At 42.2% G+C, this 18,640-nt stretch overlaps 1 protein-coding gene across 1 annotated transcript in view; it reads left to right on the top strand.

The window, feature by feature from the left end:
* ENTHD1 (ENTH domain containing 1) overlaps positions 1-18,224 on the top strand; it is a 101,423-nt gene extending 83,199 nt beyond the window's left edge. The window contains exons 5-6 of the mRNA XM_054582546.1: positions 5,056-5,451; positions 17,632-18,224. Of these exons, the coding sequence (XP_054438521.1) occupies positions 5,056-5,451; positions 17,632-18,224 (989 nt within the window). The remainder of the gene's footprint in view (positions 1-5,055; positions 5,452-17,631) is intronic.
* Positions 18,225-18,640: the final 416 nt, after the last annotated feature.

Below are 18,640 nucleotides of genomic sequence, written 5' to 3'. Positions count from 1 at the left end.
TTGTCTGTGCACATATAGCAAGTATCTATGTATATTTACATATTTACATATTTTTATATATGTATTCTTTTTTCTACCCACCTGTATAAAATCCACATTTGATCTCAAGTTTATTGGCAATAGGAACTATGACTTCCACTTATGTATGTCTTCAGACTTTAATACAGTCCAGTGCAAACAGTAGGTTCTCAATAAGTGTTTCTTGATTGATCGTTCTTGTTTTTAGGCTTCACATATAGTATACATCTTTGTACACAAAAATCAACATACAAAATTGATGTTAGATCATTTACAATCAAGCAATTATTAAATTCAAGAAATATTTGCATATCTCCAATGTGCGAAAGCATGGTGAAGGCTATAAAGTCAGAATGCAGAAACTTAATATGATGTGTGATAAGCTCTATACCACATAAAATTAGGTGAAAAAGTGAGTTTACAGAAATAAGTATTTACCATTTCAGAGAAGAAAAGTACTAGGGTGGAGTGATAGCCATGATTAGAAATATCAATAGCTTCCAGAAGTAGTAATTATTTGAGATGGGCTTTGAAGAACTGATAGGATTTAAGTGGCTAGAGAAGGGAGAGAGGGTGTTCCAGTGTTAGAGAGCAGGGTGAGAAATTGATGGTAATAAAGATAAGCATGGATGAACATGGAGGATGAAGTTACAGGCACCTGAGCGAACACGGGGTGTGTAATGAAAAGAAGGTCCTGACTGAGTGTTAGTTTCCCATTGAGTAATGATAGAAAATAAACAATAGAGGATCTTTAAAATTCAAGGAATTTAGATCTTGTCACTGAAACAAGAGGGAGTTTTTGAAGGATTTTTGAAAAAAAGTACAGATCAAAATGAAGAGGATTAATTTGGCATGTTGTACAAAAAGAGCAAGGATGGAGCAAAGCTGAGGGCAGGGAAACCCAGTAAAACTTGCTTTCTAGAACTTTCATGCCTCTTTAGCATTGTTTAAGTAACATCTTTTCTTTTAGATAATCTACTATGCATTTAGAATCATTATTTTTTTATTTTTAATGCTTTTTTTAAGATTATGGTATTTTATTCATTAAAAATGTCACTGGTTAAAAAAAAGTCTAAGTAACTAGAAGCTGCATTCTATTCTTCCTGGACTAGAAACAGAGTGGCTTCAGTCTGGTTTATTTCTTTGAATTTTAAGATATTTTTTGTTCTTTCATAATTTTAAGTTTTTGTACTAAACATTAAAATAATGGTTATATAGATGATTTGTATACATCCCAATTTTGAGATTTAGATTGTGTTATTATTATGAATATTTTCATCAGTAAGTCATTGTTATTCTGAATTTTCTTGGTTTACATATTGCTAAATTTTAAGATGATTCTGTTACTATAGAAAAAGACTTCTTTCCCATATGTAAATTGAAAGTCAATGGAAAATATTTCACTAAAATTCAAAGAATGCTTTTATGTACATATGGTGATGTATGATACACATATACTTTGGAACACTGTAAATCTAGTATTCTACTAGGAATATATTAGTATTTCTAACAGAAACTTTACCAACTAGATTAACTTGATCATATACAAATTAGGAGTATTTTAGAAGTTGTTTTCATCTACCAATTTTCCATTTCCTTTAATCATTATTAAGTGAACTACATTTAATTTAGAAAAACAAAGGCATTGTTTTTCTTAATCCCTGTGCTTCAGTTTGTCTTTTCACTCAATGAGGATTTATTGATTATATCCTATGGGAATGGCACTCTTAGGTGCTGGGATACACAGATGACTCCTAATAAGGTCTCCTCAAGGAGCCTGTTTCCAGGGGCTGGGTGTGGGGAACCTTGTAATAAATGAGATGAAATTAAATGAGATGAAACGTTCTAGTTACTCACAGGGCTCCAAACAGGATATGGTTAGAGAGACAATAATAGGGTACAGGGAGGAAAGAAAAGGCTATAGAGGTGATACTCGAAGTGAGTTTTAAAAGATGAGAAAGTTTGGAGATGAGAAGTTTGGGAAGAAATGGAATTCCTGGTAGAGGCAGTGACGTAAGTGTCTTGAATTATCCAGCTGGTATCCCAGCAGTGCTTCTGCCCAGGCTGGCCTCCAGCTATGGATGAAAATGGAAAGGAAGTTTTCGGAATCAAAGAAAAGTTGCTTTTCTTTAATAACTCAGTGCCTGAAAGTGACGATGTTAGCATGTAAATGTGCATTATGAGGAATGTTTTAAGGTATATTGTGAATGAACACCAGATAGTAAATAACACAATTCCTGTATCCTCTTCTCCTTGGGGAGCTTCCAAAGACATAATTTCCCTTTTGCCCTCTCTCACCCAGTTATGCTTCTAATTTATGAACTCTCTATCTTAGACAGGATTTTCTTTCTTTCCATATTCAACTTCAGATGAAACTATTTGAGAACGAGTCCTAACACTGAGTGTTGGTAACAATCTGCAACTAGAGATTTGGACCAAACTCATAATTCATAGATTGAAGAGATATTCCTATATCTGACCCACCTTCAATTTCAATTCCCTGTAATTCCTCCAGTTTCTTACATTTGTAATAAATATTATTTGTCTGCTGTAGTCCAAGTACTTTGTTTTATTCTGGGTACTTCAGTGATATTAATAAAGTGGACAAAGATCCCCGGCCCAGTGGAACTTACATTTTATTAATCATCACAACAGAGCAGAGAAATTGCTTCTTTTCTCACAATTAGACAAAGGATTTATTAAAATTAGGCTGCTACCTAAAGTAGTGATTTTTCTTTTATGGCCCTTGTTGAGACATTGGGGCAAGAAGACATTTTTTATTTCAGGAGGAAAATGACATTTTTTCTTTGTAGCTGGGGATTCTGTAAGGATAGACCAGTATGATATGGTAAATTTTCTCTATCTTGTAAAAAGGTGAAATTTTAAAGGTACTAAAAATACTGTGGTTTCAGAGACGGATAAGTAGGTGAAGGGGAAAATATTTTAAGACAAACTATTTGAAGCTTTTCTTTCCTTGTGCTTCTGTGAGGAGAGAGAAGGCAGCCACCAAATGACTAAATTATAGCATGGGTATACATAGGCAGAATGGAAACATTGTAAGAAAGTAGAAACAACTAAATAGGAGAAAATTCTGTTATGACATAAAAAAATTGGAGTTCCAGGGTTCCCATCAAGAAGGAGAGTAGGGAGATATGTTTTGCTTCCTCGCACAACCAAAAGAGGGATAACAACCAATTAAAAAAAAAATCAGCCAGAATATCAAACTGTATGGAAGTCTGACAACCAAAGAGTTAGAAAAGAAACATTAATCTAGACTGGTAGGAGGAGCAGAGGCAGGAAGTCTGGGCAGAGAGGATAGCGACAAAGTAGTGGCCGATGGACAAGGCGGTCCTACATTTCCGTGTGGATAAACCATAAACTGGAGGAACAGCTGGGGAGCAGGACAGACCACACAACCCAGGGTTCCAGTGCAGGAAAAGAAAGCCTCAGAACCTCTGGGTGTAAAAACCTGTGGCAGTGGGAGAAACTCACAGCCTCACAGGCGAGTCCATTGTATAGACGCACAGGGTCTCAGAATGTACACAAACCCACCCACCCAGGAATCAGCACCTGAAAGGGCACAATCCACTTGTGGGAAGCAAGGGAAGTGATGGAAAGTGGGGCAAGAGCTGAGCAAGTGGCATTGTTCCCTCTCAGACCCCTCCCCCACAGACAGCATCACAACAGAGCGACCTGGGTTGCCCCACCCTGGCAAATACCTAAGGCTCCACCCCTTCCAACATAACAGGCATGCTGAGACAAAGAAATATGGCCCAAATGAAAGAACAGATCAAAACTCCAGAAAAAGAACTAAGCAAGGAGGAGATAGCCAACCTATCAGATGCAGAGTTCACAACACTTGTAATCAGGATGCTCACAGAAACGATTGAGTACAGGCACAAAATATAGGAAGAAGTGAAGGCTATGCAAAGTGAAATAAAGGAAAATACACATGGAACCAACAGTGAAGGGAAGGAAACCGGGACTCAAATCAATGATTTGTAACAGAAGAAAGACATAAACATCCAACCAGAACAGAATGGAGAAACAAGAATTCAAAAATAAACGAGAAGAGGCTGAGGAATCTCTGGGACCACTTTAAATGTTCCAACATCTGAATCATAGTCATGCCAGAAGGAGAAGAGGAAAACCAAGAAATTGAAAACTAATTTGAACAAATAATGAAGGAAAACTTCCCCAATCTGGCAAAGAAATTATACATGCAAGTCCAGGATGCTCAGAGGGTCCCAAAGAAATTGGACCCAAGCAGGAACACACCAAGACACATCATAATTCAATTACCCAAGATTAACGATAAGGAGAGAATCTATAAAGCAGTAAGAGAAAAGGGGAGAGTTACCTACAAAGGAGTTCCCATAAGATTATCAGCTGATTTCTCAAAAGAAACCTTGCAGGCAAGAAGGAGCTGGCAAGACGTATTCAAAGTCATGAAAGGCAAGGACCTCCATCCAAGATGACTCTCTCCAGCAAAGCTATCACTTAGAATGGAAGGGCAGGTAAAGTGCTCCCTTGATAAGGTAAAGTTACAGGAGCTCATCATCACCACGCCTTTATTACATGAAACGTTAAAGGGACTTATCTAAGAAAAAGATGAAAAACTATGAACAGTAAAATGACAACAAGCTTACAACTATCAACAACTGAACCTAAAAAACAAAAACTAAGCAAACAACTACGCTAAAAACAACTAAGCACACATCACATGGAGGGCTATTAGTAGGGAGGGGGAGAATGGGGGGAAAAGGTATAGAGCCTAAGAAGCATGATTGGTAGGCACAAAATAGACAGGGGAGGTTAAGAATAGTATAGGAAATGGAGAAGCCAAAGAACTTACATGCACAACCCATGGACATGAACTAAGGGGGGGATGCTGGAGGGAGAGGGTGTACAGGGCAGAGGGAGATAAAGGGGAGGAAAAAAATGGGAAACCTGTAATAACATAATCAATAAAATATACTTAAAATTTGATTTATTATGAAACAAGAGTGTTTTCTGTTTTATGTTTTGATTTTACAGATGCTGTGCCTACTCCTTCAGAAAAAAACCCATCTCTGCAGACAAATGTGAGTTTAGACAAGAACTCAGACAGTACCATTGCAAAGGCTGTAACAGAAAACCCTTTGCAAATGCCTCCAGAAAAACAGTCAGCTACAAAACGTTTTGAAGAATTGACAACTTTACCAGCATTTTGGTCATCGAGTAAAGAGGAGTCTATGAGCCCAAATTTAGGAATATTCAAGTCAGATTCTACTTTCTGTGACCAGGCCTCTGTGGAGACACTCTATATCTCTCCCTCGTTCCAAACGTTTGGTCCAGTGAAGGAGACTGTCATCAGCAAGGACTCCCAGAAACCAACACAACCCAGCGTCGCTCAGACGGATGATGAAAACCTCAAGACCTTAACAACATGGGGTAAGTCTTCAAAACAAAACAAAACAAACAAAAACTCCACCATGAACCAAACCAAATTCTTCTGATGCATTCTTTGTGTCCTGGTCTCCGCTTCGTGCCCCTCTTGTGTCCCCCGGCATTCCCGTCCAGGGGCATGGAAATGTGCATGCCATCGGGGTGCTTCTCGCCCCCGTGCCCAGCCTTCCACATCCCCTCTGGTTGTTTCCAGAAGTACCCAAGAATTTCTCATTTATTCTCAGGAACAAGTAAATTTCTATTCTTCCAGAAAGAGCAGACAGGGCTGAGGAATGATAGAGTTGTGACTGAGCAGAGAAATTCCGTGGAGCTCCAATGTGTTCTCCATAGCACAGTCAGAACGGCCTGATGGCGCGTACTCTCCACTTAACCAGGACTGCTCCCCGTGTCCCCGAAGACCGACTAGCCCTCTGCGCCCTGCACAGTCTAGCTTCTGCCTCTTCTCAGGCTGCTGTTCTTTCCGTTTGTCAAACAGACCATGTGGCTTCAGCACCTTTGGACTCTTGTCCCCTCCGACTTCTAATTCACCGCTTCCCTAGTTCACTGTCACTCACTCTTTGGGGCCAGCTCAAATGTCACTTCTTCAAGATTCCCTGACCCCTAGATTATTTCCAGTCCCCCAACTGCATGCTCTCCCTGTGCCCTATAATTACCCTTCCCAGCACTTGCTGTCATTCTAATCAAATAGAATTACGTACGCATTAAGTTTTTAATGTCTTTCCCCCAAAGTGGAATGTCACCTTTACGAGGGAGGGGGCCATGCGTGTCCCATTTACTATTATATCCTCATCACCAACTGCAGTGCCTTGCACTTAGGGGGCACTCCCCATTTAATACACAAACCAAAAGCAGCTTAGCAGAGAAGGAATCGAAAATACGTATGAAAAAGTAATAGAAGAAAACACTGGACGATGAAGCCAGGATAGATGATGAGGAGCTATGTATGCTAGGTTAAGTCAGGACCTTATTCTGGAGACAGTGCAAGTTACTAAAGGTTTTGAATCAGGTGAGTGGCTTTGCAAATGTGTTTTAGAAAAATTACTCTGTCAGGGAATGTGGAGGATCAATTTGTGGGGTGGGGGGTGGAACAGGGAGGCGGCACTTCAGAGGCTGCTGTAGGAAAGGAAACCAGGTGAGAGATAGGAGCCAAGATAGGAGCGCAGTGGAGGGAGGTGGAGCATGACCTGAGGGAGGTGGCCCAGAAGGAACCAGCCCAGAAAGGGGGTCGCCGCGTCCTGAGGGCCTGGAAGGAGGGGGGAGAAGGGCTGCCTCTAATGTGAGGGGAGGATTTTGTTGATTTTCGTAATTACGATGTATCCGCTGTCGATGTCATTGGAGTGAGATAACGGCTGGGAGGAGACTGGGGGAGGTTGGGAATAGCCACTCTAGAGAATGGACGAGGGCCCCGAGAGGGCGACGCGCGGCCCCTGGCAGCTGTCCTGAGGTAGGGGTCTTAGGCTTTTCTCCATGGTGCTGAGCCGCCTGGGGAAAGGAATGAAAACAGGTAGATATTTAAATTGGAGTAGGATTAGGACAAGGATTGGCAAACTACAGCTTCTGGGCCAAACCTGGCCCGCTGCCTGTCTTCATAAAGGGAAGTTTATTGGAATACAACCACACTAATTGGTTTACATATTGTCTTTGGCCGCTTTTGTACGACAACAGCCGAGCTGGATAGTCGCAACAGACACTGTGAGTCCCACAAAGCCCAAAATATTTACTCTCTGGGCCCTCGCAGAAGGGCCTGCTGACCCCGGGTTAGGAATCAGCAGCAGGCACGGCAGAAGCGCTGCAGCCGGGGGCAGCGAGAAAGCGGTTAGGTGACAGGTGATGGGGTTCCAAACCGGACAAGAAAGGCGGCCGGGCCGGGCAGGCACTGGTAGCATGTGAGAGAACAAAGGGTCGTTGGACCTGTTGTCTCAATGAGGCAAAAACGTAGATGTATTCAAAGGAATGAGCGCGCTGGAAGTAATCGAGGAGGAAAGGCGTCTCGGCGTACGAGATTTCAGCGGGAGGCGGTTCTGAGTGATGACGTGTTCTAGGGAGTGCCCGGAGCAATGGCTGACGGTCACTGTGGTTGAGGAGTTCAAGAAGTGACGAGGCGAGGATGGATGGCTCGTCTCTGTGGACGCTGGCAGCACTCGGGATGGTGGAGGGTAAAGAAGATGGTACAGTAGCCCCCCTTCTGTGGTTTTGCATCTCAAAGTTTCACTTACCACCGGTCAACTGTGATTCAAAAACAGTCCGTGGGCAATTCCAGAAATAAACAATTTAATAAACAATGACTAAGATTTAAGCTACATGTTGGTCCGAGTGGCATGATGAAATGGCGTGCTACCCCCTTCACCCCGCCCAGGACATTGATCATCCCTCTGTTGAGCTTGTCCACGATGTGCACCTATCTGCCCGTTTGTCACGGAGCAGCCATCCCAGTGGCCAGGTGGACTGTCGTGGTATCTCAGAGCTTGTGTTCATGTCACCCTTACTTTACTCAATAATGGTCCCAAAGCACAAGAGCAGTGATGCTGGCAATTAGCATGTGCCAAAGGGAAGCCAGAAAGCGCTTCTTTGAAATGAAAAGATAAAAGTTCTCAACTTAATAAGGAAAGAGAAGAAATCATAGGCTAAGCTTGCTAAGATCTATTGTAAGAACAAATTGATCTGTGAATTGTGAAGAAGGAAAAAGAATTTTGTGCTAGTTTTGTTGTTGCCCCTGAAACTGCAAAAGTTACAGCTACAGTGGGTGATAACCACTTAGCTAGGAAGGAAAAAGCATTAAATTTGTGGGTGGAAGACATGAGCCGAAAACGTGTTCCGGCTGATACCAACGTGCTGCATCACAAAGCATTGAGCCCATATGGAGACTGCAGCAAGGGGTCCTCTGAAGTGAGTGGCCACATTCACGTAACTTTTACTACATTACATTGTTATAATAGTTTCATTTTATTACTCTTGTTAATTTATTATGATGTCTAATTTATAAATTAAACTTTCTCATAAGTATGTGTGCATAGAAAAAAACAATACAATTGATCCTTGAACATCATGGGTGTTTGGGGCACCAACAGCCACCATAGCAGTTGAAAATCTGAGTATAACTTTTGACTCCCCCAAAACTTAACTACTAGTAACCTACTGTTGACTGGAAGCCTTACTGACAAATAAGCAGTCATTTAACGCATATTTTGTATGTTAAATATAGTATATGAGGTCTGTCCACAAAGTATTCAGCCATGCAATATGAAAAATAGAGACATTTATTGAAGAAGATAAAAGATACAGGAAACAGTGTATATAGGACAATGATACCTCAGTCCCCTTCAAAGTAGGCCCCTTGGGACCTCACAAAATTCTCCCAATCACCCGCCATCAGCTGCCCCATCGTATTTTCCTAAATCTCATCAATAGTCTGAAATCTCTTCCCTTTGAAAGGTAATTTTTAGTTTTGGGAAAAGCCAGATGCCCCAAGGTGCCAAATCTGGGCAGTAGTGGGGCTGAGTCACCTGGGTGATTTGACGTTTCACCAAAAAACTCTGCACAAGACGCGATGCATAAGGAGGCATGTTGTCATGATGAAGCTGCCAATCACCAGTTGCCCATAGCTGTGGCCTTCTGAATCATCCAAATGGTTTCCGCAGAGGAATGTTCAAGCTTAATGCAAAATTTGATGCAGATTCGTTGCTCTACTCGCTCAATCATTTTGAATGCAAGGGCCACACAGTACACATGCTCCCTCAACAGTGCGGAGGCTGGGGACATAGATGACCACCCCCACTGACTGGTACAGTGAAGTCATCATTGTTCATACTTGCACATTCCAGTCCACTCTCCTTGGCTGCCAGGTTACATCTATGTCGCGCAAACCATTCTTGTTATATTGACAATGGCTGGACTTCTTCCGACAGACCTCGTTATTCTTACAATAAAATGAGCTAGAGAAAAGAAAACATTATTAAGAAGATCAAAAGGAAGATAAATTACATTTATAGTATTTATTGAAAAAAATTGAATATAAGTAGATCTGTGCAGATCAAGAGTCAACTATAAATATAGGTCTTGGAACATATCCCTGGAGGAGAAGGGGGACCACTAAATCTATCTCCTGGCTTTCAGAAGTATCTGTTTATAGGAAGTGTCTTTTGAGATAATGAGCTGGGCAATATAATAAACGCTCATATTTTAGCAGATCTTAAATATCAGGGAGGCTGGCTAAGGCAGCCCCCCAGTACACCTTAATATTTTTACTGAACAAGAGGGATGGATTTGCTACAGCAACCTTTTGCCCTGTTAATATTAAATCGTTCTGTTCTTAGAACAGCCCATTCCTTCTGCTCTGTTTGAATTCTGTTGTTTATCTGTAGTCAAAGTATTCTTTTAGGTCATCAGATATTTTATCACACACACTAAAAAGGAAAAAAGAGCTAGTAGATCCTTAGATGTCAGATCTGGTGGCAGGCAGCTGTCCTGATACGCTCATAAGCCCCAGTCAGTGTGTTAGGACACTCTAGACTGTATTTTCTCATTTTTTTGGAGGAAAAAAAAAACCCAGGAAAACCTCTGTACTTTCTCATGTTGGGATAGTGGTAAGATTCTCTTTGTCTTCTTCCTTTGTTTCTGTTTCTCATTGGTTCCTTTTCTATTTTTTTACTCTGGTTTTCAGTAGTTATTCTATATTTTTTGGTTCATCTTTGCTAAGAAAAGAAACCAAACACCACACACACATGCACGCACACGTAGGACCCAGTAACCGTGCCCTTTTCCTTTTTATCTATAAGAAGATCCAGAGCTAGAAAAATGAACAATTTCCTAAAAGAAATGAGGAAACTAATATAAAATATCCCTGCAAACTATCTTGGCTAACCCTGAGCCACTGGTGGGGCTGGCTCAGAAACGCCGTGTTGGAGGGCAGCTTACCGCACCCGGAAGCCACAGCCAAGCTGCCGCCTGTCCCCGGCAGCCCCGGCACCTCCTCCAGCCGCCCGTCTTCAGCTCCCCGAGAGTCCTGTTCCAGTGCAGCCCCTCCCCGTTTCCCCTTCTCCCTGACTCCTGCAACCACCAGCCTCCTTTCTGTCTCTGTGGATTTACCTGCTCTGGACATTTTATACATTGGAATCTATAACACGTGGCCTTTGTGTCTGTCTTCTTTCACATTTGCATAATGTTTTCAAGGTTCTTCCATGTTATAGCACGTATCAGTACTTTGTTCCTTTTTATGGCTGAATAGTATTCCAGTGTATAAACACATTTTATTTATCCATTCATCAGTTGACGGACAATTGAGTTGTTTTCCCTTTTGGCTATTATGAATAATTCTGCTATGAATGATTATGTAAAAATAGCATATTTTTTAACCACTGGACAAAATCAGAATATTTTAATTTATGTGTATAGGTAACTTGACAGCCAGTATAAACCAGCTAGGAAGATTGAAAGAAATGAATTGGGGAATTTAAAAAAAAATTCCTGTGGTTTACTATGAACTGTTTTGAAGTATTCAAATGACCAAGGACCCACAGCTTACAGAAAAATTTACATTGACTGCTAACTTCTAAAATATTTCTAGAAATTTGTTTGTCATTTTATTTTTGCACCCAATAGTTCTTAATGATTTTTAGATTTAAAGTTGTAATATAATAATGATGTAATATAATAATGTTTCAGGGCCACTCATGAGTATAAAAGGTTAGAAATTGCACAGCATTTGGGGTAGTTTTACCGGTGCTACCTGCAGGCACATGCAGCATTAACTGATGTGCACATATCACACAATGAGATTTTTAAAATACAGCCATTTATCGCAGCTTATTTGCAATAATTGCTGCGTTTCAGCCTTGGCAAATAGACTGTGTAAAGGGGATGAGTGTTAACAGGACACCCAAATAACACTGCGTGAGCCAAGGAGGGTAACGGAGCAGGCAGGGAGGCGTGCCCCGGAGAGCAGCCTCAGGTGCCTGGTACAGCTGTGGGGTGTTTGGAAACAAAAGTAAATTGGCGCACAGCAATTAGAGATGAAGTGGCTCTTTATGAGCAAAGGCACCACGTAGCCTATGAATCAAAGCAATAGCTGTTTAGTCAGTTGTTGCTGCTGCAAAGGAAACGAAAGGTGGATGTACAGTAGAAAGCGGTGATTCTCAAACATTAGCACATCCCAGAGACACCTGGAGGTTTGTTTAAAACTCAGTCTTCTGGGCCCAGGCCTCAGTTTGAGATTCAGTTTGGCTGCGGCAGGGCCCAAGCCCTTCATTCTAACAAATTCCCAGGTGCAGAGGCGGCTGCTGCTGCTGGTTCAGGGATCAACTTTGAGAACCACTAGCATGAAGTTAAATTCCAGGTATTTTGTCCACATTGTGTATATATGACTAATGTTAACTGTGTTATCTTCAGATATATAAGGTAACGCCGTATTAATATTTAACTCAAGTATTATTTCCTCCTGGCCTACTTAAGTGTTTCTCATTAAAATCATTCTTCCTGACTGGAGTGAACTATTTCTAGAATGGATTCTCAGTTATCTAACAGCTACGTTTTGGGTCCTGGAGTTTTAGAGTCTCGTCAAGGACGTGTGGTTCTGTCCGCCCGAGGCTCGGACCTGACCGGAGACAGGCCTGCCCGGGGGCCATGCAGGCAGTGCCTGGGCCCCGAGGTCTCAGGACACTCACCATGTCACAAAACAGCTCATTCCAGTCGTGGAGAACCGTTAGGAAGCTTCCTTTTCTAAACTGGGCTAATACCTGTTTTCCTATAATTTCACCTGTTAACCCCAGTTTTAACTCAGGTACAACATGAGAAATGGAATATAAATATTGGTCAGGTTTTGTGAAAACCTTCTAATAATTAAATATAGCCTCTCACCGTTTCTCCCACTCTCCCTTTTTGGATAAAGATTTGCACGTCTACCGACCATCCCTTATAGATAGGCTGTCAAGTCCTATTATTCCTTCACCCTTATGGTTGCCTGACTTCTAAGTTTTACACCCAGGATTTAACATAATTCTATAATAAAGTAAAAGTAATTCTGATATAGCGGAGTGGTGTGGATGTGTAACATAATGATTTAGATCATATGCTATGATATCAGAGAGGAATTTGCATCTCATCCCTGCCCCTTTTCAGCCTTATGATCTTGGGAGAGTATTTTAGCCCCTTCAAGATTTCTTCGCTGCATTTTAAAATAAGGTTATAAAACCTTCTCCACGTGTTGCTTTTGGAGGTTGGTGCTAGATAAAGAGAATTAAAAACAGGTATTTGAAATGCAGTTAAATCTTTGGCTTTCTCCTCCTTGCCAAACAGATTGAACAGTTATTGCCCTCAATCCCCACCTAGGTCCACGCCCTCTGGCCAAAGTGTGAAGGTGTGATTTCTGGAGAAGGTAGGTAGATGGTCTCTAAAATGAGGGATCTCAGGTATAGCTGACCACGTGGGCGCCGGACCAACTACTAAGGGATTAAGCGAGCACGTGCAAACAAATGCTGAACCCCGAAGACCAAGCCCCTTTCCCTGTTAGACTTCAGCTGCCTGGGAGCCAGATCTTTATTTTCTAGGCAGGAGGTAGGAAAACTATTTTCACAAGAACCTAAGCCCCTTGGAACAAAGACCTAAATATATTGCTATAAGTAATTCCCCAAGAAATGACCCACTCAAAGGAAGCTTAAAACTGGCAAGCCCCACACTCACACTCAGAGCTTTCAATCAGCTTTGTCATCCTCCTTTTGTAACCGTAAGCACCAGTGTCAGAAAAAACTTCTATCAGGGAACACTGAGACAAGAGATAAGAGAATGTGTTGCATCTATGAAACACAAACAGTGTTACAGAACAAACTTCTGAGAACAACAAAAAAAAAATAGCTCTTGGAAATTAAAAATATAATAGCAGAAATTAACAACCCAATGGGAAGATTGTAAGCTAAAGCTGACAAAAATCTCTAAAAGGAGGTAGAGCACAAAGACAAAGGTGGGAAAATGGAGAGAAAAATAGGAAGACTAGGGGACTAGCCTAGGAGAGCAAACATCTGAACAGAGCAGATTCAGAAGAAGAGAACAGAGAAAACACAGGAGAGAAAATAATTAGTTAAAGCTTTCAAGGACATTTTCTAAAGCTGAAGGAAATGAGCGGCCTGATTAAGTGAGTTGACTTCCAGTGGACCTCCATAAATGGTAGTAGTAGCCCTCAGGGGCACATGGAGATGCTTCAGAAGCTGGAGACAAGAGGAAATTCGATTACACTTTAGAGGTAAAACAATGAACGAGAATTAGAACGACTCCACTCCTAAGCGGCAATACTGGTATCAAGAAGACAGTGCAATTTTGTCTGCAAAATTCTGAAAGAGAAGGGTTTTCGATGTAGAATTCTTTACCCAAGCTATCACTAAGTCTAAAAGTAGAATACAGACATTTCCTTTTGTTTAAGGGTAGAATTCAATCTTTGTTTACAGGACACTACCAGATACGGAATTCCACATAGAAATAAGAAACCCATGGAGAGGAGAAGCTTCATACAGTATGCACAGTCCGGAGCTGTTCAGGTATAGTTTCAAGTTGTAAAAGGTGCTACAGTAACAAACCCCATTTAAAAAGAGAGCTTAGGAGAGAAACAGTAAGACAAACTTGTATCAAACAATAGTACACAGCAGACAGCTCTCTGCCTCAGCTGCGCAGTCTCGAAGTTAAAGGTCCCTGGAATACCATCCTGAACTGGGACCGTGCAGCCGTCAGACGTAGTTCCTGGCACAACATTTTGATCTTCCTCTTCCTCTGCAGAGAGACCCTTCCCAGTCAAGTCTAATGAAGCGTTGTACGCAGGCTCCTGTTCATGGAGGGGCAGAGCTCCCATTTCGCCGAACCCCCCACATTTCTCAGTCATTATATTAAGTTTCTCAGTTTCACCTAGTTTCTCCACCTGAAAGACATTTGAAATGGCACCCAGAATAACACGAATAATTTTGGTATTTTTCGTAGCTAAGAGGTTCAACAATGGTTCTGTCGCGCCACAATGAATGAGGTATACAATCTGCTCAGCTGTTCCACCACTTCTTCCTTTTGTTGCTTGAAGTCGGCCTTAGAATACCAGTGAGGAATGGGGCTGACCTATCATTCACAATGTGCTGTACCTGGTCCTCGTGGCCAGCTGTGACATTTGACGTCCATGCAGCTTCCCTCTGAATATTAGCTTTGGAGCTCATTAGCAGGCGGGGAAAGACGGCAAGAGCTCTCACATCTAGTACAGCCTGAGTCTGCTCATCTGTCCCAGGCATGATATTTCCTCCCCGTGGCCCTTAGCGCAGGAGTCACAGCTGCAATTCAGTAGCTCCTAGGAGCTTCGCAAGCATGGGCGCGGCTTCTGTCCTCATGGCCACTGCAGCCTGTTCATTCGGACCATCAGTCAGCCAGGTCGGAAATGGCCGAGCAGCTACCTGCTAATACTTCCAGATCAGGATGCAGGAGACAAACTAAAGTAGGGAGAATCTGCTCAGCTGCATCTAACGATGGAGCAGAATTTTGTTGCTACTGAGGTTTGAAAGTGTCCAGGTAAGATTACCTAAGTAGCCACATGCTAACGATGGCATGTTGGGAACTACAGGAAGAGCCAACACCTGCGCCATACTTGATAACCGTGTTTTGGGAAACGGGACCATCACTTGCAATGTTTCCTAGAGCCCATACGGCCTGTTCCCTGATGTGAGCATGGGGACATGCCAACAGAGAAATGAATGCTGGGACAGCAGCTCCACCTGCTACAGCCTTGGTCTGTTAGTGAGGGCCCAAGCAGGTTCAAAATGAGCAGGACCACAGTCAGTCCTGCCCAAGAAGGACACACATTTTGGAATCAAACCAGCCTGGATTATGTTGTCTATGCACGGCTGATGTTCCCGAGAAAGCAGTTCCTATTAGCTTGAGCAGCTTGGAGCTGCTTTCCAAATTGTTGCTATTTATGCCTTTGACAGTGTCCTCAACAGACCCATCTACAGTGCCCTGATTGTTGCGGTTCTCTGCAGCGGCGAAATAGCATGATCAGGAAACGGGCTGGCATTTCTCCTTTTCAGCACCTCGTCATCCTTCTTTGCTTTCCTCAGCTCTATGTGAACTTCTCCTCCGTTGACGCCTCTTTCCTATACTGCCTTTCCCCTTGTTCCTGAATCTGTGAAGGCGGGCAGCAGGCGGATTCTCGTTCTCGTTGGTGGACGTGGTTATGAGACAAAGGGAGGAAGCTAATTGCAGGCCTGGGCTTTCACAGCACACGGTGCAGGGCTCACTGCTGCGGATTGCCTGCTCTAGAAACGTCCACTGCCGATCAGCCCGAAGATGGGGTGGCCGGGATACAGACATTTTCAAACATGCAAGTTCTTAAAATTTTTACTTCTCCTGCATCCTTTTTCAGTGAACTACTGGAGAATGTGACCATTCCAAAATAAGAGTAAACCAAGAAAAAGACACAGGTTATAGAAAAGAGAAGAGCTGCCCTGGCTGGTGTGGCTCAGTGGATTGAGCGCTGGCCTGCGAACCAAAGAGTCATGGGTTCAGTTCCCAGGCAGGGCACATGCCTGGGTTGTGGGCCAGGTCCTCAGTATGGGGCGAACAAGAGGCAGCCACACATTGATGTTTCTCTCCTCTTTCTCCCCCCTCTTCAAAAATAAATAAATAAAAATCTTTAAAAAATAAAAAGAAAACAAAAGGGCCAACACAGGAGGATGGTGAAGGGACATGTCAGGTGACAGAACTCTGTGATCCAGACAGTGCAACAGGCACAGTTGATAGTGCAGCACTGTGACTCGGGCCGCAAATAGGTAGAGGCTCATCATTAGCGTGCCCATTGCTGTCATACCCTTTTTAATCCAAGGACAGACTGTCTGGATGAGCCTGACCTAGATTCTCAAGTGTGCTTGTCTTGTCTTGACCATGTGCTGATGAAGTTCCTGCTTTCCTTTTCATGTCCTGCTGCTGCATCAGCTCGCAGTGCTCATTTCACCCTCAGAAAGTTTTGTACTTGGCATTTTTCCCCGAGAACCGCAGAGCTTTGAAGTAGAAAACAGAAGCTGCCTACCCCACCCATAATTTTTACAGGAGGTCCAACTTAGTTTAGAGGGACATGGATATGTAAAGGATATAAAATAATACAGAAATATAAGTCATGTGTGCTGAGTGCTAAGCATTAATTTCCCTGTTCTATGACTATAGGGAATAAGGTTTTGTTGGGTATTTATTTTAAGTAGCAAGTCCAGACTTTAAAACTGGATTTAGCCAATTTGTACTACCTAATACATAAATGAATGTGCATAGATATTCCAAGGAGACAAGAAGTTCTGTGTCCAAAAAAGTTTGGAAAAATTCTTGAATAGGTTACTGATGGGTGTTGTTAATCCCCTAAGGGGAGGTATAATAGGCAATCGCCCAGTCCGTTTGGACTTGGACGCACTGTTTTCACAGACATCTCCTTACACTACACCTTCAGGAAGACGGTTTTCCTTGGAACACAGCTTGGGAAATAGTGGTTTAGGATGAAATGTGAAAGAAGACATTTAATATGATATTACCTGAAAGGAAGTTAAAATGTTGTTAAACCTTTAATTTTGTGGAAAATAAGTTCAGAATGCTTTTTATTTTATGTATTGTTTCTTGTGGAAAAATTCTATTCAGGTTCTAGTATCCTGAATCTCAGGTGGACTGGACTTCAATCTTGACTGTATTTGACTATTGAGAAGAAAAAATTAGTTTCCCAACTTTGCTGGTTGTAGTTGGTTGTTCATTTTGCCATAGTATCTCTGTAGAAATAAAAAGGGAGAAGGAATCTAAGTTGCAGGTTTCTCACATTTTCTATTTGAAATGCTAACTTAAAATGCCACCAGTAGAACAGGGTGCAATACTTTCATTTTCTGCTCTCTCTGGTAAGTGAAGTGTAAAAATATGTTAGTCAGGATCTGAGAGTGAAGATGAATATTGATGATTTTATTTTAGTTTCATTCTGTGGTCTTATTGATATATAATACATCTTTAGATTTTCTCCATTTCCCACTCTGGGTCTATTTAGGTTTATTGTGATTATTTAGCATATAAAATTCTAAGTAGTGTATTTATTTTGAGACCTTTTGGATAGGATCTTACATTATAAAATTATTTTAGCCATTACTCTCATCTGTATATTGCATAATCTTTCTCATTTATACGTTTTAGTTTCAACCACCTCCGAGGTAACGTCGTCCTTCTCCACTTTATCCATGTCATCTCCTGACTCGGCCACTCCAGAAAAGTCTGCTCCTCTCCTGCCCCCGGTTTTGGCCAGACCCTCCTTCTGGGCTTTGGCCCATCGGCGGTCTGCTCTAGGTCCCTTTGCGGATAAAGATGAGACAGCCAGCGCGCGTCACCCCTTTGTCCCGAGGGGCCCAGGGTCTTCTGATAAAGAAACGGACAGCTCCAGTCCACTGGACGTTCTTCCAGATGATTCAGATTCTGCCAAGAAGACGCTAAGTCCTATGTCCCGCAGTAATTGGGTCGAATTTTCCACCCAAAATGTAGGCCGCTTCACCTGTTCTAGAGTTCAGGAAACTGAAGGCCTGCCCAAGGAACCTGAAGCTAACAATTCCATTCAGGTTCTTCTAGGAGAGGTAAAAAACGCCATAGTCAAACTACACGAAGATCTGAGTCTGGTGATCCAAGAGCTCGGGGTCATCAATAGCCACCTGGTAAGCCTGGGTGGGAATAGCCTGCAAACAGGCCCGGCTTTGCAGTTTCCCCCGCCTCCTGAGGGGAGCTCAGAGCAAATCTAGTCACCCTGATAGCCATTCCTGAGAGAACGCACGGGGTTCCACTTCCCAAGTCCTCAGTCAGCCTGTTATGGATTCTCATTATTACGGCAAAATAGGGTAATGGTTCGATTTTTCTTTGTCAGGCGTATCTTTCACACCAATAAATTCATTTGGGTGGTTTATTTTTAAAACAGAAAAGGTATCACCTTTGATAATATTTTCAGGTTTAGATATTAGTTCATTTATAGCTGAAGAGAATTTCATTCTTCCATGCTCTGTATTTAGACCAAAATACACTAAGCAATAGTGAAAGTGGTAAGACCTCGAATGGGAAGTGGCTGCCATTGGAGAGCTTTGGGGTAACTTGGCAGTAGGAAGCCCTTCACTTTTCATCTGTATGGAGCATTACTGTTAACAAGCCTTGGCCTTGAATTACA

The sequence above is a fragment of the Pteronotus mesoamericanus genome, unplaced genomic scaffold (genome assembly GCF_021234165.1).
Source record: "Pteronotus mesoamericanus isolate MK-2021 breed Mesoamerican mustached bat unplaced genomic scaffold, CSHL_Meso_final contig_702, whole genome shotgun sequence".
Classification (NCBI taxonomy): Eukaryota; Metazoa; Chordata; class Mammalia; order Chiroptera; family Mormoopidae; genus Pteronotus; species Pteronotus mesoamericanus.
The sequence above is the reverse complement of the archived record's forward strand: the minus strand, read 5'-3'. Positions and strand labels throughout refer to the sequence as shown.